At 31.4% G+C, this 26,754-nt stretch overlaps 1 protein-coding gene across 1 annotated transcript; it reads right to left on the reverse strand.

Annotated features, from left to right (window-relative positions):
- Positions 1-1,191: 1,191 nt before the first annotated feature.
- Positions 1,192-26,168, reverse strand: LOC140047704 (uncharacterized). The gene is made up of 10 exons (XM_072092742.1): positions 25,657-26,168; positions 17,375-18,203; positions 15,389-15,464; positions 12,908-13,072; positions 11,968-12,620; positions 11,417-11,657; positions 5,911-6,088; positions 4,550-4,644; positions 3,610-3,824; positions 1,192-3,215 (listed from the first exon to the last, which is right to left on the reverse strand). Exons 1-10 carry the CDS (start codon positions 26,056-26,058, stop codon positions 3,025-3,027), a joined length of 3,045 nt encoding a protein of 1,014 aa, XP_071948843.1. The 5' UTR covers positions 26,059-26,168; the 3' UTR covers positions 1,192-3,024.
- Between the last annotated feature and the right edge of the window lie 586 nt (positions 26,169-26,754).

Raw genomic sequence — 26,754 nt, forward strand, 5'->3', positions numbered from 1 at the left:
TAAGTTGCCTATTTGACTATGGTAAAAAAGATAGTCTATATATTCTATAGGCTAAATTAACATCATGGCAAATATTTTAATTTAAAAATCACAATCAAAATAATTAAAACATTTATACAATATTATAATTTGTACAATTTCTATATTACGATTTTAGGCATGATTTGGATTCTTTTTCCACAATTTATTTATTTTCTACATTTACATTCTCACTATACACTAATTATACAAATTATTATCAAACATTAACACAATCGTATCTCTATTTTATCAGGTATATTTGCACAGTCCCGATAGACGGAGCCGAAGGCACCAATTATCAATCTGAGAATAATATATAAATCTCTATGATAAAATTTACTTGAAAATATCAAGTTTTTATATTTATATTTTAAATATCTATATACAATAGGAAACATTTTCTCCAGTGTAGCATCTATCAAGGGCAATATCTGCATAAACAGACAACACCATATAGATAATATACCCGATAAAAAACAATCGCATATTTTTAATAAAAGTTTACATACTAATTGTTGGTTTGGAAAAAACAACATTTCTAATAATGTCCCCTATAGTTTGTGTGTGATATGTTTCTACGAAAATGTCTGAGTTCATTGTTCTTAAGCTCTGTCTACACTACAACATTATTAGTTTATTTTTTTATACTGGGTACCCATATACATGGTAGTGATATGATATCATCATGTCCATATATGGGCACATCACTTCTTTTTTTTCACAGACAGTACTTTATATAATGAAATTATCAAATAAAAATGGATTTAAAAACAGTAATAGGGAGATTTCAATTTGAGATGACCAATGACTAAACTAGGTCAGGTCAATCGATGTGTTGTCGGTCATTGTCAGGTTCTAGAAATCACCAAAACTTTGTCAAAGTGACCTGAAGCGAGGGAACAAGTCCCACTGTCTTCACACTTTGGTTTTCTGTTGTACGTTGCAAATCAAAAGCTCTGTAATATATCCTTACAGATTATCGATCTTAAAGATTACTATTTTTTCTTGCGATCAACACACTACTTAACTCCTTGCGGTTACAGCACTGAATGTCGCTAAAACAATTCTTAAGAATTTCTGTTCCTTTAAGAATTGAAAAAACATAATTAAGTATGAATGATACTACTTGAACAACACCTACATGTTGACATATCTATAGAACTAACTAACTATTAAAGAACAATTTGTTTAATTAAGAAATAATTATTAGGAGTATCAGCAGACCTATGATAAAATAGGTCATTTGCACAATAATACATCACCATGGAAACTAATGCAGAATCCATAGTAATACCGACATCATAAACACAACAACTATTTTATCATCACAGAATTTTCAGTGGGTGGAAAATTAAGATATTAATGAGAGTTACAATACCGGTATCAAAAACAAAGAATAATTATGGATATAATAATTATTAAGAATAAATATAACTGGATGGAAAACATGATATGATTAAATATATGTCAGAATTACACAAAATACTGATAAAGTACTGTAAATGTTTTTAAAATAGCCACATTATAATTATTTTCTTTAATTTCTATTAAAATCAATGAGTTTCATTTATTTGGTAATTCTATTAGCGCCTAAGAAATTACTTTTATGCGACATACAGTATTCAAAATATGCCAAATGTGACCCGTAGAAAATGTTGATACCAAAACATTTCTGGTTTTCAGAGATTATTGTTTCAGGAAAATTACTGTACTCTACTTGTACAATATATTCATAAAATATTCAGCCTTACTTTTACTGTTTAGCATTTTTTTTTTATATATAGAACAAATACCATAACAACTGTGCATTATGTTGGTTTTATATAAAAAATCTTTCATGTTTCATAAAATGATATTAGAAAATTACATATTTCTAAACACACTGTACCTGTATCTCTAAGAAATTAGACTATACCCTGTAAAATCATTAAGTATTTTCTAAAAAAAGTTTATTTTTAATAAATATAAAAAGAGTTCGAAAGATTGTAAATATAAAACTGACTAGCCACATCAAATAGTCTAATGGTATGCTTATGTGACCTTTAAACTGAAAGAAAATTCAACTCAACTGAAAGGTACTAGTTTTTGTGCAAGAGCGTTTTATGGTGGCGCTTATGTCGACTTTCGAGCACTGAACGGAACTGATTGCTACTAGTTGCGGTTAACAATACCTCATGTGTGACAAGCTTCAAACTTTTCAGTTTCATAAAAGTAGAACATGATCAACACAACTCAACTGCGATTATGACATATTTTGTGCGATAACTATGGTCAGTTGCTCAGAGCATTATGTCGACACAGCTGAGCTGCATTGAGTCCAATGTAAAATAAGCCCATTTTACATTTTACATCTTCATACACTGTAACAAATAAGTACACTAACTAGTAAATGACTGTTCGATAATGTTTACCTATCATCTAAACTTTGTATAGAATCTAGTAAGAGATTATATATATATATAATACTAAAGTTGGAATCATTGCCCGATTCATTATGAAGTCACAACTGAAACAAATGGTATATTTATGCTGAATATCCTCCATCCAAAACTTGTTTTATGATTCTTCTGCGAATCTCATCATAAAAACAACAATGTTTGCCAGAGTACATTTGAATTTAAAGGTTTGAACATTGTCCCATTGTTTAACTAAATTTTCTTCATTGTAGTGTTTAACATAAACTGGCAAATCTGGTAGTTTAACATCGCAAAGCAAACTAAATGGCATTCAGAGTGTAGAAAGCATTCTCTGGTACGGCAGTAAAACAAATGACTTGAAGGTACCTGCACGTGTCTTGTAAGGAGTGTACAGAATTTTAACATGGTCTATGTTGATGATGAGGAAGAAGACCAATGAACTGTATTTCAAGGAGAGGGGCATCTTGGATCTTGCACATGTCCTATTAACATATCTTCTATAAACACAGTATGAGTCAAACTCACATCTTCTTGTTGCAGACACTTTACACATTATGTAATTATCCTTCTATAAATACTGCCTTCATCAGCTTCTAGCGGACAGTGGAAGAATTTTAATTATCAGTCTCTCATTTTCTAAAATGATATCATAGACAGCATCAATTGATTTACCGGAAACCGCAACATCGTTTATCGATAGTATTTCATCTCCTACATGAATTAAACCAAGCAAGATTTTCTCTGGATGGCCATCACTTAATCTTGTGACAAAAACACCTGAAAAATCAAAGTTAAAACGTTAATAACAAGATACAGAGCGTTGCAAACTCCAGAACGGGTAAAATGAGAAAACGGATCAAGAATTGTGATTCAAGTCCGAATCCTGTAAAAAATTAAACAAAAACAGACAAATAAACCAACATATTGGTAGAGGTGATAAATACAATGAAGAACACCAGAGAGGATTTGAACCAAAGACATGGGATTGGTAGGATGGATAAACTATTTTATATTGTATCGTGCTTATAAACTAAGTCTCATTTGAGGCTTAGAGAGTGGAGTTGAAAAACTTACACTAGGTCAAGATTGAACCCTGGACCTTGGGATTGGAGACAAGCATGTTAACCATCAAGCAACAGCTCAACTACATAATATTGTTAACTGTTCTTACCAGCTTCAGAATTACATTTTCCTTTTGCTATATAGAATCCAAACGGTCCACTTGGCGGTTTTACCAGCTCAATTACTTGGGTACCATCTTCATTAAGTTGTAATAAACGCCCAACCTTTCGTAAATGAGTGGGGACCGTGACATCTGTCTCAAAGGTTGATCGTCGCGGTCGGGTATAACTTGAGGTAGATGAAAAACTTGTGACACTACCAGACCTAAAGATTGTAAGTCAGAAAAAAATACATTAAACAATAATTTGTATAGATTTACTGGATTTTACAATATAATACAGTTCAAAATCCTTGTAGCATATGATATAATAATAGTCATTTATATGAAAAGGCAAATTCCTGAAGAAAATGTTGTGTACGATAGTAGCTGGAACTAAGTAAGCAAACAGCTATCAAATCTAGTTCTTATACAAGAAGACTTGTTCAAGCACTAGAACCATGTAGAAGGATAGCCATTAAGCAACGAAGGGGCTAATGGGTGTAGTGATTGACCTTTGACTAACTCGTATTCCTGACATTGAGGATAGGACACCTTAGTCATGGGCAACCTTAGACTTGTATTGCTAGATATCTCTGTGCAATTTATGTTTGTATGTTAGGTAAGGTAGGTAAGTAGGATAAAAAGAATGCGTTCTGAAAGAAGTAGTCTACAGATATATAATTCATCTACTGTACACATCAGACACAGATGGTTGTCAGCCATCAGTAAATGGTAGCAGAATTTAAACATGGCAAACATCAAAATGTGCATGATCTAATTAGAATACATTAAAATAAAACTAATTGACACCCTGAATATAATTTAAGACACTTCATGGACTATACCATTTGTGGAGAGGGATGTTTTTACGAACATTTCTACTTTTTGAGTCATATCTCTATTGTCGGTTTATCCAGGTAAGCTAGGCAAGAAATAGACTGGAACTGACCTTTCTCTGGAGAATACATCACTACTTGAAGCTGACCTTTTAAACTTCTTTCCAATAGATGTTGTTATTGATCTAAGTGAAGGTGATTTTCTCATCTGAAATAAGCACATAGAGATAATAAAATCAAAGTAATGTTATAAAATAGCATCCTTATTATATAGAGCTTGTTATCACAATGGCCTTGCTGTTAACACTTTCACCGCCAGGCATTCAATAAAGGAAGTACCCCTCACCGCCAGCCATTTTAGATAAATTTACCTGTTTTTCAAAGCTCATAGCAAAGGTGTTTGTAATCAGAATAACATGCAATATACACTCAAATAATGAGATAGAAATAAACTTTCCAATGGCACAAACACTTTATTGAAATAAAACTGTAATACCACATAATTGTACAAAGAACTTGGCTCACTTTTAGCACTTTAGGCTCAATCGGAGAACAAAGCAGAGATAATGAGGTTTTTAGCCTGGCTGCACTGTCTGTCAGTGTCACGTTTCTCAACCTATTCTACAAACTAGCCTAGGCTAGGCTAGCTAAATTATCTCCAATTATTTATTACATTTTATAAACCAGATTTAGGTACAAATATACCTTCATCATCTGGGGATAATAAATACTCATTTTCAGAGTCAGAGTCGGCAAATATTTCTGCAATTGCTTCGTCTGCAGTAAAGCACATTATGTTGTTGGATACGAATAGGACGCGATGTAGGCCAGCTGGGTTAATGGCACTAGGGGTTAATAAAGTATCAAAATATTTACAGTCCAGATCGATTTGGATGTTGAAATTTCTCCATGCGGTCCATATATACCTGATCTAACAAATTGTGCAATAAAAAGTCAAAGACGAAAATTTCCGTCTTTGGCGGTCTGGCGCTAGGCATCGAAAGACGGAGATTTCCGTCTTTGGCGGTGAAAGTGTTAAGGCAGATACGCTGTAATGCAAAGCTGGAAAAGGTGTGTGGGAGGGAGTTTTGGTTAGCAACATAAGGTATGGTTCTAAAAGTTCTCCGTACACTATTTTCCTATGTGCACAACTGTCATTGTAGGCTACGCAGTGTACCGCAAATGGCAAAGGCCCATGGTTTAGCACTCTAAGGAGCCCTCCAACGCTGGTTAGTTGCGTTAGGCCGCTCATGCTCCGAGTAGGTTTAGCCAGTAAGCACCCCAGACCTAGTTCACATTGACCCTGCCAAGAAAATGACTTGACCCTTTGGAGAGGAGCATTTTATTGAAAATGATTGAATCCACCTACTGTATAAGTCAATTGAAAAATATAAATTTAAAAATCAATAATTATTATACATATTGGTTTAAAATTTATTACTAATACAGTTAGTATTAAATGGTGTCACCTTACCTTAGGTGGTTCATCTACTGTATTGGGTTTATCAAGACGATCTAAACTCAAGGCTCTTCGCATCGATGAGAACTTCTTCTTGGTAGCACGTCCTAAACTGGACACCTTCTCCGAGAGAGAAGCACGTGAAGCAAGTGAAGAACGAGAACCGCTCAAATTACTCTGACGACTTAAGTCACTATGGAGATAAAAAAATGTTAACCTGATTAAAATATTTTCTTTCACTTCTTTTTTCAACATACACCTATTATAATTTTACAAGGATAGGAGGTGCCTGAGAAGGCTGAGATTCAAATCCATTAGTTGGAACTCTGGTTAGCAACGATTACAGTACTGCATTACAGAGTACACTTACATTTTTTCCCTTTTCTTGATCTTATTTTCATAGCACTTCAAAAGTTTTCCACTAACCATTATTATTTTGTTTATTATTCAATATATTTAATTTTAAAGTTAGAATCCCATCAACAGAGTAGTAGTATTATTTTTCTAGTAAAAATAATATTCATACATATAGCTCTATACAGTATAATGCTATAAAAAAACAAAAGAAATACAGATGCTCTAAAGCACCTAATCCCATATCGCCTGTAACCATTACTATTAACTTAATGGAAATAATACCAAATGTATAGCAATTAACATGATGTCTAGTGGCTATTAAATTACCATTTATACATTAGTAAGTAGAACATTTCTGTACAGTAATGTCTGTAAGGCATAACAAACTACAAGAAAATATTGTCAAATAATATTCAAAGGATTCATTCTCTAGATCACCAAAATAAGAATTAGTTATATTGGATCTGCACACCCTGTACATTCTGCATAACTACCCACTTGAAAATTACTCTCCAGAAAACTATCCTATTAAGTCTATGAGTTATTAAATACCAGTTTCAATGTGATAGAACATACATTTATATATATATAGCTACAAAGTGATAACCAATTTAAAATTGTGTCTTTCCAACATACATGTTAAATAAAACACTATTGTAAGTGAGATATTGCAAGCAAATAATAATGTATTTATAAGGTAACATCTTCCAGAAAAAAAGTAGCAGAACAAATTTGTTATCTGATAGGACAGTGATTAATTCACTATTGGTAATCCTTGGCCACATTGCCTAAAGACATAAAATAATAAATAAATAAATAAACTGAAAAGTGAAAACAAAAAAAATTATATCATACAATTTTCATTAAAAAATTACTACAAATAGTATTAGCATTCAATCTGCTGATAATTAGAAATTTATGAAATTTGAACTTAAAACCTACAAATAATTCAAGTTTATCAGTTAGTGAGTTCCATGTTTTTGGACTTGAAGTTATCATGCTTGCCAACTCCAGCAATTCATAAATATAATCAGATTTGTTTCTGGTTTAAAATTATGAACTGAAATAAAAGTTTGACAATATATATCATATCAATTAATTAGATTATTTCTGATTTTGTTTTGTTACTTTTTTAAAAAATTATGGTGTTTTTTTTTATGGCATTAGAAATCTTAATTCAAATTTTAAGTATATCATAAAATATTTAAATAGCTTTTCCAACTAATTTCTGATAGTATGACCTTGTGTCTACTTTCATTATAATTGTACTATCAATTTTAAACTTTATATGACCCTAACTTAAAATTAGAAATATGAACACAACAGTCGGCGCTTCTGTACTACATTTATCTTCAGGCAATAATGAAGATCAAACAATTACTATACTCTTTCTAGTTATTTTAACTATTTATAAATTAACTGTTTGTATCATTCCAAAATACAAAATATCATATAACCACAGTGAATGTTGTGTGAAAATGAACATTGTATCATGTTTAGATAAAAAAGTAAAGAAACAACAATGATGATGAATATTATGATTTAAAGATGACGATAACAACCAATGATGATGAATATTATGATTTAAAGATGACGATAACAACAATGATGATGAATATTATGATTTAAAGATGATAATAATAACCAATGATGATAATAATATGATAACGACGATGATGATGATGATGAATATTATGATTTAAAGATGATAATAACAACCAATGATGATGAATATTATGATGAATAATATGATTTAAAGATGATAATAACAACCAATGATGATAATAATATGATAATGACGATGATGATAATGATTATGAGTTGATGGTGACAATGATAATGATGATGATAATGAGGTGATGACAATGATGATGAAATGATGATGATAATGAGATGATGATAATAATGATGATGAGATAATGATGAACAACAGTCCTCAGTAATGGTCATATATATATTTGTAGTAAAAATGTAACTTTATTAAAGTACACTATGACACAAACAAAGTTGATTCCCACTAAAGAAAAAACAATTATGATTAAAGATGATATAATGATGATGATGAGACAATTATAATTGACAACAGCAATAATGACAGTGATTATATCATGGTTAGATAAAAATGTAATTTCTAGAATAAAAGTAATTTCCTTTTCTTTTAAAACAGCTAAAAATTGAAAAACTTAAATAATAAATTGTGGTATAATAATGCCTCTATAAAATAAATGTATTCCAATATGGATATTACTTAAGAATAAAACAAAAAGCAGCACAAACTAGCATGAGAAATTTACAATAAAATAAAAATCTCAACATCTGAATAAATTATATGCATACTCCAAGTAAAAGACGACGTCACAGCCGGCCGGCATTTCTAAGACACGTCTGACGACCATCATTCAGAAATGCTGCACATTATTAACCTACTTTATAAAAAATAATTACGATACCTAAGCACAGACCGATAACGAATCCTTAAAGTCCTCCTGACGTCTCTCGTATTTCTCTGTATAAGCTCCATCATATTAAATATGATGATAAAATACAATGAGGGAACATAAAAACATATGTCTACGCTATATACAACATTGTTGACACCTCGGGTACAGCAAAACCATATGCATCTGTTTTCCGCCCCTTTCTTTTGATGAATAAAAATTCAGGAAAACCTGTCTACTGATCAATATATAAACAGTGGAGGTATTATCAAGCTGAAATTACCATGCTCATGGATATTCATGAGCCTGTACAATACAAGGAATGTAACAGATGAGCTCTGTTACGCATGAGTGACTCTGAATATTAGATCTGCTACACGAGAGACGTGAAAATGAGCTAAATTATAAATATCCTGAAATTCACCACTTTGAAGCCGTAAACAATTATCAGACGTGACCATGCATCATTTAAATTTAGTTTCTCAACATATTTATAAATTGATACATTATATATTTGTATTGTTTTTAAACGCCCATTATACTATAGGAATAACCTCTTTACAGTGAGTCATACTAATCAATACATAATTATCGAATGTTATTCAGAAGCTCTATTTTAGTTTAAAATATATTTAAACAGAACTAATTAGTTTTTAATTAACAAATGGTTATAATGACCTGGTATTAAGTTTGCATTAGAATGTTTAAGACAATTTGCTAGCCTATTAATTATGTATACCAGTCATCCATGCATGCTACAGACAATGCCATATATAGGTAACATTCTTGGATGGGAAGCTTGCTATTGTCTGCTGTTAATATTATTACACAGGGAATATATTCTGCTGGAGCAAGGCAATTGATATGCATAATAACTGGAAGGTTAATTTACGCCAACTCCTGTTTGGTGTTAATGAAACGGAAATAAATTTTTGGGGTTCATTTCTATTTAAAGGCTAATATTACAGTGGTTGTATGATAATACTTTTAGTGAATAAATAATTCATCAAAATTATTTTTACATAAAAACTTCAATATTTTTTATACATGGTACAAATACAGCATTTATACTAAATATCTAACAAATTCATATATACTCCCATCTTTGTATAATTACTATTATCTGCATAATTAATAGTTTTTGGAAGACATTGACTGTCCTGTATTTATGTAAAAAAGAAAGCCTATAGTTCAGATTTTTATAAACCCTTACAGTTCTATTTCGTCAGTGTACAGAAGATAGTGGAGGCATGGACCTACAGGACTATTAGGTCCATGGTGAAGTTTAATCAAAACATTTTTACAATTATTGTTACTTTTGGTTCAATTAATTAATTTATTAACAATTAATAGAAATTTGAATGCAACTTTTACCTACTACACAATCAATTAAAGTAGAATTTAAGTAGTTAATAAATAGTTAATTAATGGATATATTTTATGCATCCCGTAACTGGAGAGTTTGTGCACACGCTTTTCGATGCGTATGAAATTAAAAAAAATGTTGTGTTTTGTACTACTGTATTTTATTTTTTAAAGATGAATAGTAAACATTTCTGATAGAAATGACAGACAGACAACCATCATCGCAAATGAATGTATATAATATTATGAATAATCAAATGTGTTATGAAAATTATCAATGTGTATGGAGATTTGAATTGCATGGGAGTGCAATGTAATTCTCCTAAAATAAACGATCTAATTCTTGAACTAATTGCTGTTACAGAAATAATCACCTGACACATTAAATAATTCTCCAATATTTAATAGTTCTATCTGCAGTCAAGTTTTAGAATGCTTGTTAAGGAAGCCAATGCATCTGATAAAATCTGCTCAAATGAAAACCAGTTATCAGAATGTCCAATGAGATGGATAAGAAGCGGAAACAAAATGTAGGTAGAGCACCTGCACTACTTTAATTGATGTCTGAATTGTGATGATAGATTGATCCATTTACATTCAATCAGTGGGGTTATGCCTTTCAATTGGACATTATGCATTTCATTATAAAGAAAAACAACTTCAGGCTGACCTATTGAGTTAGATTGATATGCATAACATTGGAGTGAAATCGTTGAACCTAAATTTGTTTTAATCGCCAATAACTAATTATCTAACTCAATTTAATTAGTAAACAGGGTTACAATTACATCAGGTGGTTAAAATCAGTACCGAAAGTACGAACCAACTTTATATACCATCGAGTAAAAATTGTGCAATATACGTAACTTACATAAATTTATATATAGATAACTAATTAATTAAAATTGCATAATTTTATTCCATAAACTATTATTCTTTGAGAAGCATTTAAACTTTTTAATTGCATCAAAATTAATTCTAGTAAAACAAAGAGTTACTGAGAGGTTATTTCATGTGTAAGAGGGCGATATTTTAATAATTTGGGAAAATGTCCTCTGGCAGTGTAAATGCATGAAACTTGTGTCAATCCCTGGGCTATTTAATTGAAAAGTTTGATTAGCAATAATTGATAATCAAATAATCATAATTTTGTAAAACTGCACTTTTTGCTTTATCATCAATCAAGTATACAAGATACAGTACCTAGACATTACATGGGATTGTTTTTAGCTCCAGCTGTCAGTGTCAGAATGAAACCTGAATAAGAATGTCGGAGATGAGAGAAAAGGATTCATACCATTTACTAGTTCCCCTTGCATTTTTAGCCAGCCATATATTACAAAAGAATGGAAATATTTTACCTGTCTACCCAAGAATCACGATCCCAGCTACTTTCTTCACAGGCATTCAAAAGTCCATCATCAAATACATCATTAAGACACGGATTACTTGAAATAGACCAGCTATCCTGGCCGACCATCTGCCGTGAGGGAGTTAAACGTCGTTCCGGGGGTTGAGATGATGACCTGTGTTTGCGTGACTTGTCAACTTTGGAGTAAATTGGTTCAGCCGGCGGTTTTGCACTTATTCTTGATAGTGAATCTAAAAACAAATGAATAAACAGTTTTCTATCATATTGGTTACCAACCACCCATGTGTGAGTTGATGCAGGGTGACCCACACCTTAATTTTATCTTTGTACAAGATACATATATTCTGTATATCCTTACAACTCCCAAAGAATTGTAACAAGACTTTATTTATTTGTTTATGTAGAGTATCTTGTGTATATGTTTGTTAAAAGGATAGTGAATGAATTCGCTTATGGTTATCCTTGGCAATTTGTAATATATAAAAACAAACAAAAATCAAAAGTCTGTGACAAAACAAAAGAATGTAATGTAATTATTACCTCTAATTGATGTGCCACTGTTGCTGTTGGATCTGTTTTTTCTCCCTCTGTCTAGACTAGATGATCGCCCTCTGTGAGAACTTTTGTTTGCCAAATACAACGACTTATCATCACTATCCTGACGAGAAAGACTAGATCGACCTGAGTGATTTGAACCCTTCTTTTTATGTGTTTTTGAATCAGTTTTACCATTGTTTAGGTCACAAACAGGGTTACTGTAGGAATTATAAGAACTATGTCTCCGTGGATGTGGATTTAATGATGGTGCAGTTCTTTTGGGTTCGCCTGGTTCTTTCAAAATAGATCCATTGTGAGAGGAAGTCCGCGAACGTGGCCGGCTGGTACACCCATCAGAATCTGTGTCCTCAAATCTGACAGAGCGACATGGTGATTCAGTTCTGTTTGATTTACTATTTTGGCGCCCTCTGTAGGCTGGGTTACTATAGTCTGAAGTATCGGAGAGAGATTCATTTATATCTGTGTTCATTGAGTCTTTATTGTGTTTTGAATGTGCGTTACTTCTTATAGGTGTATCCTGAAAATATTCATGTCTCACAGTTTCTGATTCCATTGTCAATGATTCTGTTGAACTGGAATGTTTTGGTCTTGCACCTTGTTCAAGCCATGAATCTACAAAATTTTCATTTTGAGACCTGCGAAAAAAAGAACACATTGAAGTCATATGCTTAGCTTATTTAGGCGGATTGCCACCACCTAAAATTTAACAGCCATTTCTTTTTGAAAAAGCAGCAGCTGATATAAACTACTTTAAAAAGAATGACTATTTATATTTTTCTTTTTTATCATTTAATATATAATGCTTGATCCGCCCCTGGAAGAGCCATACATATCTTCGTACCATGACTCGACAAAGTGAATGCAGACAATGATATAATATATACCACCAACAACTTATCTTTTAAATAATACTAGAACTTACTCATCCGACTTGACGTATGGCTGTATGTTATGGTCTGCTTTCATTGGTCCCATAACTGGTTTCTTCACGGAGCCACTCTGTGATCCATGGGAATCTCGTCTTTTCTGAAGCATACGTAATGCCTCTCTCGAGGGCGCCAACTGTTTATGCTGTGATGATTCCCGCCTGTGAAGAGAGCAATGTTGGTACTACTCTAAATACTGTGTTTTTGAAGTTACAATATTTAAACAAAGTATATACACAGTAAAATATAATATTTGTAAACAGTGAACAAACTGTAATAATTACAACATTAATTGAATTGTGGGATGTTCCCACTTGAGGTTTGTGGACTGTACCATTTAGAGAGAGGGGTGTTCAATGAATTTTCTACTTTTCGAGTATATCTCGCTCTTCGAGGAGAAATATGGCATTTATCGGTTTATCCAGGTAAGCTAGGCACGAAATAGACTACAACATTAATTCAGTGAAAAATGATTACAAATAAAACATTTAAACAAAGAAATAATAAATAGTTTTGAAAAAGCAAATGTCACGTCAACAAAATTTATTTATTTCTTTAATGTAAAAGGTTCAATTATAATAAGTAATTAATTATTATTGAACTAGAACTTGGCAATGACTGACAGGACTGTAACAAGTGTTATCAATATCACAATATACCACAAATATAAACTTCTAAATTGCTTGTTTTGGCTTGACCAAACAAAGCAAAATTACAGTATCATATCATACTAACTATTGATCTGAACTACGAAAAGAATTTTAAAGTAAACTTCCCACAACAACACAATCTTCAGTTGAAAATTCAAGAGGTACCAAGGTACTGTAAGCATTGACACTGCAATTTTGACCACTCTATGTCCAACTAATTAAATTGCCCTATGACCAGATATTTACCCAGACCTGTGACAGCGCGTGTAAAGGACTTCCGTTTGTTTCAATTTAGCATTATTAAGTATGAATTACCTACAGTTACCATGATAATTGATATGCAACCTTGCTTAAATGAACCTACTGTGTATCTCCATCAGGATAAACGGTCTACGTCTATTATACTTACAGTACAGTACCAGACTTACACATTTGATATAAAAATAAACGACGAACATCTGCCTGCATTCATTCTAAGACCTGCACAAGTGATCCATCACATCATAAACACATCAAATACTGGTATCAAGATCGTTGCTGACCAAATATTTTCCGCCAGGAAATCCATGGATTTAATCCAACAACCAATTAGTCATCACCATACAGATGGAAGACACCAATTTATATTCCATGTTGACAATATTCCAGCATCCTTTATATTCCCAACGGAATCGAAAACTGAACACAGCTTTCTAAAAGCATATGGGGTTTTACACTAATTGCTGAATAAAAACATGGAATGTGCTAATGGCTCATCATTAACAAGTTCACAATGTTAAAAGAAATTATCTTGACATTTTCAAACACATCCTCAATCCATCCAGAACAATATGTTCAAATACTCAGCTTGTTGTCCACAAAATATCATAAACGTCTCAAATCTACATTTTATTTCCCAAAGGAAATGCATTCAATAAACAACTACCAGCTCATAATTAGATGTCCCTAAAAAGTAATTATCCATGAGATCAACATCATCAACAACGTTGTAATGACCAGTTATACTACTGTCTCTAATAATATCAAGACTTCTGTTTTAATAGCTGGTACTCCGATAATTCAATGAAAGAATATTACGTTTTTTATGAATGACACTCAACTGAATGAAAAGTTGTTTTCAACAATGATTTTAACAATCTTTAATCCTTTGAGTGGCATACTGCAGTCAGTAAAGACAAATTTGAATATTGTACTTGAGAGTATTGAACAAAGTGTCCATAATCAACTTCTGCTATCAATATCCATGTAAAATCAGTTTTTAAATAATTCCAATTTACAGGAATCTTTTCCCAGAGCCCAATAAGCATAAATAGCTTCAATAGATTAGTTCCACTGACATACTGTACATATAATAAGTTGCAGAGAATTCATACTCTTTAAGACTTAAAAATAGAAACGTTGACATTCCTTTTAAAATATTTTATGACCTAATTACCAATCTATTATATAGACACAATCTACCTAGATTTCTGAACTCTATAAGAACGGGATTAACTTTTATTGTATTTTACAAATTTAACAGGTTGATCGGTGACCTTATATTGCTAGAAAATGCTGATTGTTTATAATGCCAGTTGGGTCCAACCGGTCAACACATTATATTAGAAATCACCATGTATTAGCACATCAGGCCAGTTTTGAATAGGAGTATTTAATCTTGGCTTGAATTTGGTCAGACTAAGATGTCAAGCGTTACCCGCTACGTCCACATATGTCAATCTAGGCTTATATTAAAACAAAATATATTCAGGCACGCACATCAAAGAATCGCAGAAACAAAAAACAATTTGGTAGTTAATTTATTTTAAATTGAACTACAAAATATACCTGTTGCTGGTACCGTGCCAAGAGTTATCGCTCCTACTAATTCCAGAGTCTGTGTCACTGTCAGCTGTGTGATAACCTACAAAATAATTATAATAGTGTTTCATAAATTATGCACTTGTTAAAAAAATTAAAAAATAAGGTACATACTATTGATATGTGTCACAGAAGAACAGACACAGAGCATACAGTACCGAACACGGTTATAGTACTCTTGTACTCTGTACTATTGAGTATTTTTTTGTAAACCAAATCAGTATTGTCCCAAAGACTCAAACGAGATGACATTGGTTTCAACTCCGGCTGTTTCACACAAAAATTTGAATAAAAAAATATAGGTAACTTCGCACCAGACATCATTGTTGTGTGAAAATTAGGTTTGTTTCTGCCAACAATTGTACTTCTATTTGAGATAAATATTGGGTCGTTTTGTACACCCATCTTCGACAAATCCAAGAACTATCTGATAATTATCTGAGGAAACAATACTAAATCACAAACTATAGTCTATTGCTACTGTAATCCTGAAGAACAACTTCCTGTCAGACTATTCAATTCAAAATGTTTCATTGAAATAAATAATAAACAATAAAGTCTGTGACTTCTGGGACTGCTGATACAGATTAATTGATAACACTTTGTAATTAAACAATGGCCTACTTGATTGACATATTAGTAAAAAATGTTTTAGCCTTCATTTTATTGGAAGTCCATAGAAGTGCAGATTAGATAAAAATAGTAAAAATTAATAGTTGAACAATTCCCAAAAAATAATCTACAATTCAGCAAACCAGTTAAACAATACAAGCTCTCTAATTAATCTGCAATTAACCTGTCTGAATTAGTAAACGATTAAAACATTAACATGAACATTTTGATGATTTTATTTTTGCTAAACCACTGTAGGATATCCTTTTATGGGCAGTAATAATATATTTAAACTATTTTATGATCGTTTTTGACGACACATTTCCTTTGAATTGGGAAAAATAATGATACTGTATTTAGAGGAAAATCATATGAAGGATATCTAACCTTATTGAGGAAATTTATCAGGAAATATTAAAATAAACAATTATCTGTGTACAATACAATCATTAATCATCTTTACATAAACAAATCTTCATATTAATATTTCATACATTCTTCCTTCCATTTTTTTATATCACTAAATGTATATTTAAATTAATTGGTGATTTGTTGTGTTCTAATTGTACTTTGTTACATAGAAAGCAAAATTGTGTAAAATCAAATTATTTTTAATATCTCATTGAACACAAACTTAACTAAGTTGAGTATTATATGGATTAAGAAAACAGGTGTAGCTTATGTGTTGGGCCTTAAAGTAGTTAAAAATGTGGAGTGACCAAACCGCTGAAAGATATGAAGAATAAAAGCCACAAAACAAAGGCAGAAAAGAGCTTAGATGGACCATTCAAACAATCTGTATGGTACTGTTACAATGGCCATTGTATGAAAATTTGAAATCTTTTGTTAACGTATTGCCAACAAATCAAATACATTGCAAGGGAGGTACCAAGATTTAAACTTATATATTAACTACTGAATTTTAAATAAGTTATTATAGATTTTGATTGGTAGAATAAATGTCTGTATACTAGGTTAAAATGGGAGGAAACAGACGCATCAAATATTCTAGCTTATGTGTATTTTCAAATAGATTATTGAATAGATAATGGATGGTAGAATAAATGCCTGTATAGGAAATATAATGCAACACATTTTATTTTTAACGGCTTAGGATAATTTTCTGTCCGAACGTACTTAATTTACTTGCTAACACTGTACTGTTTGGTAATTAAATCATGCACGAGTTGCACTTCATACCAGGTTATTGTATTTTGAATTAACTGCACACAATTAATATTCACTGCTTTTGTCAAGTGTTTTGAACTGCACAATTTCTTTGCATGTTTCTACTTTAACACAGACTATAAACATTCAGAAACAACAATTTACCTTTCTTACCTCTACTACTAACAGCTTCCCTATTCTTTTTATTCCTTGACTCCACAAGACATCCACCACTAGCATGTCTTCTAAGTTGGTAGCTGCCAACATCTCTTTCACCAACCGATCGACAGCTATCAACTGATCTACTGGTTGATTGGCCAGTACCATCAATACCACTGTCTGACACATTATCAAATCCTGAATGTCCGGACATAATTTGCTTTAATTTATCAATGTTGGCTACCTCTTTATGAATCCCATTTGTTGGCTTATCTTTGTCGGATGGATTTTCTGCCATTTTATCTTTTTCCTTGTCTTTATATTTTCCAAAAGTTGGACTTTGTAAAAGTTGTTTCATTCTTTCTTTATTCTCTCTCAGTCTATCCTTAACAGAGTTTGGACTTTCCGTCACTGACTTCTCTCCTTCGGATTCTGTACTGGACAAATTCTGTCTGCTTTGATTCAAAAGCAAACGCGCTGCTTCACGCAGACTTCTTGAATTGCGTGTAATACTACGTGGACTTTCGTTAGGTGGACGGGGTAAATATCGTGGAGACATATCATTGCATTTGCTTTGACCATTTTCTTCGGTCTCTGCAGTGGACGGACTCATGTCTTTAGCAGACTTTGTTGGACTTGTATCAGTACTAGTTTGATTTTTAAAGGCCTTTGGGAATTTTTGACGTAAATCCTCATAAAATTTTGATTTTAGTCTTGGATAGTCCGATGAAACAGTGGTTTTTTGCTGAACATCTTGGAGTTCATTTGGTTGTTGGTAGCTCACCTCTTGGTCATCCAGCAATTGTTGTTGGTATAGGTGCGATAATGTGGAATGACCATTTACCTGTTTAAAAATAAATTAATTATAGTTTATCTACAACAGCAAAATAATTATCAAAAAGATTATAATACTTACCAATATCAATTATCACTACTTTCATCTTATGTACCAGTGAAGAAAAATATTAAAAGGTTTAATAAGGTAGTGTACAAGTTATTTTTAGCTATAGTACGACTATAAAAACCAGTATGTTGGTAAATGTCAGCCAAGAGCTTCAGTTTCCATTTTACCTGTACAACCTTAAACACTGTAGTTTCCACATTGATGCAATTTCATTTCTCACATTATTAATTCCAATGCCTTAGTGAAATCAATAAATAATCTCGCTGAGTTGGATTGTAAATCAACACTTATTCAATAGCAAGGCTTTACACCATCCAGTAGCTGATTTGATGAAAAAAAATCCTTTATAAATGTACGATGTACAGCAATCAAGTTAAAATTCATCAATAATTCACTAAAAATAAAGTTTTCCCAGTGGCTTTCAACACGCAATATATATGTCCACATTTCCATACGACGTACTACTGTAAATTGTACAGTAAGATACAGAGTAGCATCATACCGCTCTTGATAATCGCTTCAATTATTTCTAATAAAAAACATTTTAATTATTAGGAAACGCTAAAGCCGGTGTCAGATTATCTGTAAAATATGCTTCTACGATCTCGATTTATGTTGCAGAATTAGTTAGGAGGTTTCCATTACTTTTTATAAATGATGCAATTTATACCCTGCATACTCCATTTCAATATCCCTATTACTCTAGTAGCTAGATCAACTTTCGTATGCACTTTGAGGTCCAGAGAATTTGACTTCAGAAATTGGTTTAGGGTGGTCAAACAATCATATTTGGCTTGGTTACACATTTTGAAAATGTGGCGAAAGGTCAAAAGGTCAAGGTGAAAGGTCATAAGACCAAACATAAATATGTCCTTAAATCTCAACAACCACTGGTCACAACGAGGTAATTTTGGTCTTAAATTAACCGGAAGGTATACATTTATATTCAGTCTAATGGGACATTTTAGTAAAAAATGACCGGAAATGCCATTTCTGACCTTTGACCCACAACCCAGGGCATGTATGTATCTCCGTAACTACTGGTCGTAGACACTTGAATTTGGTTTTAAATTCTCCGAAATATATATTGTGTTATTTGTTACACATTTTGAAAAATGTTACAAAAGGTCAAAGGGTCAAGGTCAAGGGTTATTTGAACAAATAAAAAAAGGTACTTGTATCTCGGCAACCACTGGTCACAGCAAGTCAATTTTGGTCTCAAAATGTTCAGAAGGCATGCATTTATATTCCATCTAATGGGGCATTTTAGTCAAAAATGATCAGAAATGCCATTTCTGACCTTTGACCCACATACCAGGGCATCTTCATATCTCTGTAAGTACAGGTCGTAGAAACTTAAATTTGGTATCAAATTGTTCGAAATATACATATTTACATTCAATGTAATAGAAAATGTGGTTAAAAGATGAACAGAAATACTATTACTAATGTTTCAAACAAAAAACATATCTACACAACTTATCCTTAGACAGTAATGTTATGCAATAACTGATACTTTAAATTGTTTTAATTTCAAGTACTAGTTATTGCTGTCCCCGAGGACATTTTGATAGAAACGAATGCTAGAAGTAACTTGCCATATGTATCCGATTAAACGCCCCAGGCATTTATTGTTCAAAAGGGTTTTTAGGGGGAAAGGAGGCATCTTTATTTGGGGTATAATATGGTAACATGTATAATCAAATAAATACCACCTAGATGTAAACAAATACTGCACAATTAATATAAAAAAGTGATAAAATTATGTCAAAATGCTTGGTAAATTGTAGATTATGGTAGTTAATGAAATGTGTTGATGTGATACAATTATTGAAATGCATGTGGCGGGGCGTTTATTCCACATGGTGTTCTATTGGAGGGAATGGTGGCGTTTATTTGAAGGAATACTCTAATTTTAATAATTGTATTTTGTTTCTCAACTGATAAAAGGTACTTAATACATGATTCGTTTTCCTCTTTATGCTTTTTAACGAAATGTTTCTGTCTTTTAAAATAAAAGTGATAGATTCCATTAAATGAATCTTCTCCTCCAGGTGCCAGTATAATGATATAAAACAATGACACATCATTATCCTGACACGATTGCACTCATAATGGATCTTCATTCTATAATCTATTTGTTTGTAACTACAAATTTGACAACAATCTTTTGCATAGTTTTAAATGCCAATACATAGTTTCATTAATATTGTACAATATGTCCAGCTTTCCTGAAAACACCCTTGTGTACTGTAGTACAGTGTTGTAGTATGATTTTATCATGATAAACTTCTGATGCTTTTATTGTCAATGCATTCAGTACCTAAAACATGTCAAAGTTTCTAGTGGTATTGATAATAAATCTCCAGAAATATATATTGTTTTATTATCTACACTGGGAACAGACGTGTATATGTATAAGTTTTGTCGTTGACATTCAAAACTATTATGCAACAGTGTTACGTAATAATGACAATGACTTGGTCTATTATTGTGGTCTCCGATACCTTTTATTATATGATTGTACTTCCACCAGGATAGAATGAGGTTTAATCTCGTTATTATTTTTATTATATATATATATTTTTTTCATATATATATCTGGGGTGTATTTATTAGATTATACATGTTACTATTATTACACCCAACAAAATAAACGCCTTCCCTGAATAAATAAATGCCCGAGGCTTTTATTCGGGTAACTACAGTAAATTACTTTTAGCATTCTCAAAATGTTTGAACGTTCGGGGGTCAACAATACTTTCTAGCATTATTATAAGCAAAAGTACAATTATTACAAACAGTAAAGGATTTGTTTTAATTCCTATAATGAAATTATTAAGCATCAATTATTGCATAACATTACTGTCTAATGATAAGTTGGGTAGATATGTTTTTCATTTAAAAGATTAGTAATTAATAGTATTTCTGATCATCTTTTATCCAAATTTTCTGTTAGAATGAATGTAAATATGTGTATTTCTAACAATTTGATACTAAATTTAAGTTTCTACGACCTGTACTTACAGAGATAAGAAGATGCCCTGGTATGTATGTCAAAGGTCAGAAATGTCATTTTCGGTCATTTTCGACTAAAATGTTTCATTAGACTGAATATTAATGTATACCTTCTGAACATTTTGAGACCAAAATTTACTCGCTGTGACCAGTGGTTGCCGAGATACAAATACCTATTTGTGTTTATTCATATAACCCCTGCCTTGACCTTTTGACCTTTTGTAACATTGTTCAAAATGTGTAACAAATAACTAAATGTATATTTCGAACAATTTGAGCCCAAATTCAAGTCTCTACGGCCAATAGTTACGGAGATACAGACATGCCCTGGTTTATAGGTCAAAGGTCAGAAATGGCATTTTCGGTCATTTTCGACTAAAATGTTTCATTAGACTGAATATGAATGTAAACCTTCTGATCAATTTGAGACCAAAATTACCTCGCTGTGACCAGTGGTTGTTGAGATTTAAGGACATAATGGTGTTTGATCTTATAACCTTTGACCCTGACCTTTTGACCTTTCGCCACATTTTCAAAATGTGTAACCAAGCCAAAAATGATTGTTTGACCACCCTAAACCAATTTCTGAAGTCAAATTCTCTGGACCTCAAAGTGCATACGAAAGTTGATCTAGCTACTAGAGTATATGTTTACTTGCAACTTGATAGTCAATCAGCTAATATACTCACAGTGCAACAGATGTTTTGAAATGAGATTATAATGATATGCAATATCAAAACTATTGTATTGTACTTCAGTTGTCTATTGAACAGTCAAGTACTAAGGGTTTGGAAAATAAGACCAGGGAAGAGTGAAATTACAATCAGCAGTGACTGTTTACCATTTAGCAAAAACTCTAAAAGGTGACACTGTAGGAATTAAGAATCTTCACTTTTAATTAAATTATTTATTTTATTAATTTCCACTAGCCAACAGTATACTCAAGGTTCACAAATAACAGGAGGTAATAAGAGGAAAAAACACAAAAAACAAAATCAAAGGCTGCCGTATTGTGTTTTTTTATGGTTGTAATTAAAATTTAATTAACTCAAAATATGATTCTGAATGGAATTTAAAATTATCAATGTCTACATCAAGTCAGGTCAAAATATTTCCTTCACTTGACGTATAGTACATAATAATAATCAGGATGATTTAAATTTGTTTTTAATTTATTTTTTTACCAAAGGGTTATACAGAAATAAAAATGGTAAGATTAATTTGTCAATGAGCACAAATTCAAAACAAATTTAGCAGTTACAAATTAAATAGTTATGCAATATACAGTAGTTGAAAAATGTATTGGAGTTAGATAGCTAATATTAAATTAATTAGTTATTGCTCTTCTCAGAGATACACTATGCATGAAATATGGAAACCAACCCACGATTTAAATTATTTACACATTATACTAATACAATAACTACCAAATTAGAACTACAACTTGAAGTTGCTTTTTGGGCTCAGTTTTTTTCCAATTTTATATAGTAAACATTTTATTCTAAACATGAAATGACTGCCCTGTGGCAGCTCTCTCAAAACTACCTTGAGATGGATTGCAAAGATTGTTGCTAATTAAATATCAAAAGAAAACTTCCTGCTAAATGCTACTAATAATTAGATTGGATTGGGAAAGCATCGTATTACCATGACAATAGGTTCAACAGTGAATGGGCAATAAAGCTTTGTCATATTCGTTTCTATTGGCATGATTATCATTATGCGATCTACGACACAATTTAACTTTTAAGAATAATATTCCTTTTCTGAAATCTTGTAAAGATTTTTACAACACAGTACATGTTTCTAAATTATAAATATAATTAATTACTGATTACAAACTGTTTGAATACAAGATGTTGGAACTTGAATAAAGTATAAATAATTTATTTTTTTAATTTATGATACTGTATTCTACAAATTACCATGGCAATGCTATTGATTTTTTGTTCAGAATACAGAATTAGATACATTTTATTTAGCATATGACTTGTATAGTATTTTCTTTATTACAGTGAGTATTTCTGCTAAATTAACATCTTTTCAGTAATAAAAAGACATATTTTTGTATATCAAAGTACAGTTTATTAAATAAATAATTAAGTACCATTTTATCCATTAGTTTTAAACACTGAGAAATAAGTTGCATAGTTTAAAACACAAAAGATTTATAAAAAAAACGTTTGATGGAAAATTAATATCACATTTTACAAACTTTTGAATTTAGATTAACCTGTATGTAGACAGTGAATATACTGATATAATTACTGATATAATTCTGATTCCCTTTCACTCCAAATAATGTCTTTCTCATGAAATAAAGTAAATAATGACATACAAAGCAAACAAATGTGAGTCCAAATTTAAATGTTAAAGATGTATTGTCCCTTTGACTAATTCAAAAAAAATAAAAAATAACAGATTTCGAAAAAAGGTGGGTCATTTTGAAGTATCATAATAGTTATTAACTATCACCAAAAATTTGTTGAAAAAAAAATCATTTAACTGAAATACAGACGTTTTTTTGCTAAAAAAATAACTTTGACTTCCAGTCAAAGTTTTCGATCAAAACATATCCCATAATGAAACGCGTTTGTTTGGTTACTCTGTATGCATAATCATAAAACTTCCTCGCGATCTGTGTGAAAATACCTTCTCAACCGTGACGAGTTGTAAACAATCCTAATTAGCATCATGCATAATGTGTACTCGTGGTTTGAAATCTTTGTTTACTTTCGCTCGCGACGATTTTCCAGACGAAATGTAATCAAACTAATTTACCTGTTAATTATGTAAACTTGTTGCTTTTGGCTTGAATTTTCGACTTAAAGTGAATAACTTTAATATTACTTTGATATGGCCAATTTAAATTTAGAATATTTTGACCTTCATTTTTGTGTGTTTCAAGGGACAATACATCTAAGTATATATTATACAGTATAAGGTCATTTATGGATTGTTGGTACAGGTATGTCTCATTATTTTTTTTCAGTGTCTTTTTCTTTCTTTTCCTTTTTATTTCCATTCACATATTAAATCATAAACATACATAAATAATCATAGTATAAAACAAAAGAATGTTAGCTATCAGAGAATAGATTCATCAGGTTTGTTTGAAATCCAGAGAAGTAATATTAGTTAAATGTCAAAACCAAAACACTTTTTCAAGAAATCTACGACTGCGAAAGTTTACGGATTTACGTCATAGTTTTGTTTTGACAAACTAATATTACTTCTCTCAATGTTAGCTATGAAAACAATAAAACTGGAATAAAAAACAATGGAAAAATAAAATACATTGCAGCATAAATGCTGTATTTGTTTTCCATTTGATATATAAAAGTGCATAGCAGTAACCTATAATAATATTATAATGAATAGGTTATTAATAGTTTAAAATATGTCTTTGTTTAGAATACTTGTGTGAAGAAACACTAACTCACCAGTCCATAAGTTACAGTGCAGTATGGAAAACTAAACACACAATAAAACCAAAAGTAACTGATAACAGTTAGTATATCAATTGTAAAAGATCCTGTTTTACCCTGTTACTATGGCAATAACTTGCAAGTCATGCGTAAACTTTCAAAACAATAGTTTGTAGGAATGCATTGGGTCAAATAAAGCATTAAATCACTGCCAATGGGAACAGTAGAACTTATGGTTCCGCTTTAAAGGTATAGTGTAGGGATTTTAAGATTTAAATTGTAGAAATAACTTCACTGGTCGTATAATAAATACTATCAAGAACCAATCTGTATTGTTGTCTAATTAATTTTGTAATTACTCTGCATAAGAATAATATAAATTGCTTTCATTTAGACCTGCACTAGTGCTTTATATAGATGTATTATTGTTCTCCAAATACATGAAAAATGTAGATCAATAAAAAAAGACTATGAATAGGCCATTTCGCAGTTTTAATAAATTTAAATCACATCTGTAGAAAAAAAAAATTCTTAAAAAGACAACATTTATGGATAAATTCAACATTTAACCAAAAAAACTTTAAATTACACTTTTTTCAGGTAAATAATTTTTGGTCAAAAGTAAATAAATATGGTGACATTAAAATGACAATATTCAACAAAACATTTAAATTAATATATTTTAATATATCTTTAAATGATTAAATATCCATATTTCAGTTGGAAAATATATTTTATGAGATTATTGTTTCCACAGACTCTATTCCACCTAATTTTGTTTTAACAAGGAATAGAAGGGCTAACAAATCAATAGTCTGTCAAAAATAGTTCAATTTCTAAAACATGAGTAGCGTGCACACATGGCACTTCTAGAAGATGAAATGGCACATTAATAAGACATTATTTCCAATATTATTTTAAGTTGATAAAAAAAAACTTAAGCCTACCATCAAGGTTTTTAATGTTGTTTCATCAACTTTTTTTGTGGACGGATGTTGATTACTATTTTGCATAAAAGTTTCGTTTTGGTAGAATTGTTGACTGCCTACATTGTCACAATCTAAGTATGGGTTCGTATCGTCAATATCATCATCACTATAGTATTCTCCAGTAGCAAGGGCAGCCCCTATACGGTGCTTACTCATGCTAGGCCCAGGGACTTGCTGGTAAAGCAACACCACAGGAGCCGTTGCGGCCGCACTGGTGGTAGTCGAAGTGGTAGGATCAAACAGGTGCTGCCTCATCGAAAAGGCGATTTCTTCCACGCTAAGATCATAACTTCCAACTTGTTGAGCCACTGGCTGGATGCCCTGAAATGCTGGGGTACTTGAGTACTGCATTGTGTCCATAACTACCTTAGTTTCATTTTATTGCAGTCATTACTGTACCTATTATTACCGTATTTACCAAATCCATTGGGTAAGAAATCGAAGATCAATTTAAGTTTGAACATGGCGTCGCGGCATTGTTGCTACTCAACTGAATTACTGTACTTATGCAAATACTAGTCTATCAACCAATCAGAAGCCGTTGATTGGGCTTTTCCCGAAGTTCTTCGCCATAATGTCAACAAATGTAACGTTAATTGAATTCCAATATAATCGATAAAGTTGATTAATAATACAATATTTCGTTTATTTGTTGAAATGATATACTGTATACGTAATATATGTCATTAGAAAAACGAAACAACAAATAATATTACATTTAATTTCTGCGATGCTGTCACTAGAAAATAAATTCTTTAAAATAAAAACTTTTTAATCTAGTACAGTAAAAAATGAGAATTATATATTTATTTTATTTATATTCAAGATGCATATGGTACATAATTTTATTAGAACGTTTATTTAATAGTTGGTTTGAAAGAAGAGCGACCACATCTTCATCTTTTTTTCTAAGTATAATCCCACTCTCTGATTTATTCCATATAAACAAGATCTGGTAAATTCAATTTGTATGTAAAATATACTTACTTACAAAACGCTGCTAATTTCTACTTAATCGCACCACTTATTTTTCGCCAAATTTTGGAACCAGGCCCC

The sequence above is a fragment of the Antedon mediterranea genome, chromosome 4, assembly GCF_964355755.1.
Source record: "Antedon mediterranea chromosome 4, ecAntMedi1.1, whole genome shotgun sequence".
In the NCBI taxonomy this organism is placed as follows: Eukaryota; Metazoa; Echinodermata; class Crinoidea; order Comatulida; family Antedonidae; genus Antedon; species Antedon mediterranea.

Excerpts from the sequence above, each read along its gene's own strand:
- LOC140047704 (XM_072092742.1), bottom strand. The coding sequence starts at position 26,058 with ATGGACACAATGCAGTACTCAAGTACCCCAGCATTTCAGGGCATCCAG. Across the intron at positions 18,204-25,656 it reads CAACATTAAAAACCTTGATG|GTAAATGGTCATTCCACATT; the intron begins GTAGGCTTAAGT and ends ATTTTTAAACAG. Across the intron at positions 15,465-17,374 it reads GGAAGCTGTTAGTAGTAGAG|GTTATCACACAGCTGACAGT; the intron begins GTAAGAAAGGTA and ends ATTATTTTGTAG.